The sequence below is a fragment of the Alosa pseudoharengus genome, unplaced genomic scaffold (assembly GCF_046254945.1).
Source record: "Alosa pseudoharengus isolate Yale_2024_CS ecotype anadromous, Long Island Sound unplaced genomic scaffold, YU_APseudo_1.1 YU_APseudo_1.1_scf_21, whole genome shotgun sequence".
NCBI classification, from domain to species: Eukaryota; Metazoa; Chordata; class Actinopteri; order Clupeiformes; family Clupeidae; genus Alosa; species Alosa pseudoharengus.
This window is the reverse complement of record NW_027468674.1, coordinates 18,498,284-18,500,783: the sequence shown is the minus strand read 5'-3', so window position 1 is coordinate 18,500,783 and position 2,500 is coordinate 18,498,284. Positions and strand designations below refer to the sequence as shown.

Sequence of the window (2,500 nt, the reverse complement as noted above, 5' to 3'; positions counted from 1 at the left end):
TAAACTCTGTTACACACAGTTGACACTTCCCGATGTGGCTCAATTGAACTGAACACACTCTGCACTTGGAGTTTCCCCTCTTGATGTTCCATCGAGTGTCACGCCATCAACAGCCATCCACGCGACATTGATCTGTGGTCAGTGGAATTGCCCATCATTACAGCAGGGCAGCACGCCAGAGATGTTTTGCGACAGCCAATCAGGAGAGAGCGGGACTCACACTGCGCCATCTGTCTGGGAGTTGGACTGGACAGCGAGGGGACAAAGAGCAGCTTGACACAATGTGACAAGAGCGGCTCTCTCTCTCCGTCCTAAGGACGACATCATGTGACCCGGTCAACTCCACAAGGAGGGTCAACCAAAACAGACACTGACAGAAGCCACTTATCAAGCGAGACGTTAGACTGACCGCATCCGAGACCAGACAATAAGGGCTTCACAAAAGAATGGGCCAGCATGAAGCATAATTGGGACGAATTATATATGGCCTTATAATGTTCCAATAACTCAGACAGAGGCTAGTAAATCAGTACAGTACAGTGAGTGAGATTTAACAGATGGCTTTATCTATAGTGACAGGGAGTTGTGAATGCTCACAAATCAAACCCATGCAAAGCATTTTTTTAGGCAGCTAATGCTACAAATGTCAGCAGGAAATGCTCTAGGTTCAGAGAGGGCACATCGCCCCCTGAATCATAGGTCATTAAACTAGAGACACTAATTAGCACGGTTCCTTAGCCGGGAGGATGGACTAATTAGCAAGACCAGTTGTCCAGACACGCAGCTGACAGCTGAACCGTAAATCCTCATGTCCACTCAGTCTGTGTGTGTGTGAATGCCTTACATTGAATTGGAACACAATTAGGTCTGGCAGTGTTGTTTTAAGGCAAGGGAACAAGAGGCCTGCAAAGCCATGGCTGCATTTCTAATGTATTTTCACTGTGGTGATGATGACTATTTGCTATTCAGCGGTGGCCCTCAGATTGATTTCTTAGTCATAATGGTGGTCTCTGAGACACACTCTCAGGACACTTAGTCAAGGGGAGTGTCCTGCACTAAGAGGCAGGTAATGGCGTACACACCCGTCGCAAAACACCTACCAGGTTGTCAACTCCACCCAGCGTGTGGTTGGCGTTGTACAGCGAGTAGGTCAGCTGGTACACTCCATCGTTGGTCTCGCTGTTGCCATAGAAACCCACTCCCACGGCGGCACTGCAGGCAAGGACAAAGAAGAAACAGAGGTCAGCTTGGACTCATGGAGTCTTAACACACCACCACCATCACCACCACCACCACCATCACTCTCACCATATTTCCACCACAGGGTTTTCTCTGATAATCGGCAGATTTCTCTGACAGTAAAAGAGTATTTTTATTTGCTCCAGATAGTTTATTTAAGGTCAGCGTTCCTGTGGGACAGGTCAACTGGCAGATCAGAGTGCTAACCACACAAAGGTCATGAGCTACCGTCTGATACCAAGCAAGCTTACACTGATGAAAAAATCTGTAACGTTAGTCAATAATAAAACATCTGGAAATCATCCGCTAAATGATTAGATGAAATGCAAGGTGCGATCACAAGGGAACAAGAAAAGGCTGTCCGTACAAGAGGTTAAAGGTCATGGTCAAATGGTCATTTTCCATCCATAAGTTACCAGTCTCATAGCAACACATTAGAGAGGACCACAACAGAATGACAGCCATGCAGCACAGCCACCTGGATAACACATGGCTAATAAGCAGCAATACAGACAACGTGAGCACGCACGTATACACACACACACACACACACACACACACACACACACACACACACACTCTCTCTCTCTCTCTCACACACACACACACACACACACACGCACACACCGCACACACACAATCTCTCTCACACGCACACACCGCACACACACAATCTCTCTCACACGCACACACACACACACACTTTCTCTCTCACACACACACACACACACACACACACACACACACACACACACACACACACACACACACACACACACACACACTCTCTCTCGAACATAGGCATACCTCACGGTTATAGAGACCAAAATTATCACGGTTTTCGGTATTATCACGGTGTTTTTAAAAGTGTGTTCAATATGTTCAGAAAGCACTGATAGGCCTACAAAAGAGCTGAAATAGTTTCAAAATGTGTCCCGTTCACTTTTTCATATTAAATTGGCTATGTGCTTATATGGAGTTTGCTATTTCTGTTATTTGGATCCAATGAGTGAGACGAAAGTAAGTGTTCAAAATAAAACTTGCTACGGCGTTGGCTATGGCGTTCTCCTGATAACGTGAGTGGAATGGATTTCATGTGGACGCGAACATAAAAAGACGCAGAGTGGCTAAATGATACAGTGCACATTTTGCGGTGAAAATGTTCCGCCTTTTAAAAATCAGATGTAGCCTAATCCGAATCGCAGTTAAAACCATCAGTTAGAATCACTGATTTCAGAATCAGTAGGGTACCAGTTTTGTT

General features: G+C 45.8%; 1 protein-coding gene across 1 annotated transcript in view; it reads right to left on the bottom strand.

The window, feature by feature from the left end:
* ttyh2 (tweety family member 2) overlaps nucleotides 1–2,500 on the bottom strand; it is a 92,634-nt gene that overhangs the window by 44,455 nt on the left and 45,679 nt on the right. Inside the window, exon 3 of the mRNA XM_076298052.1 lies at nucleotides 1,101–1,212. Coding sequence (XP_076154167.1) covers nucleotides 1,101–1,212 — 112 coding nt within the window. The remainder of the gene's footprint in view (nucleotides 1–1,100; nucleotides 1,213–2,500) is intronic.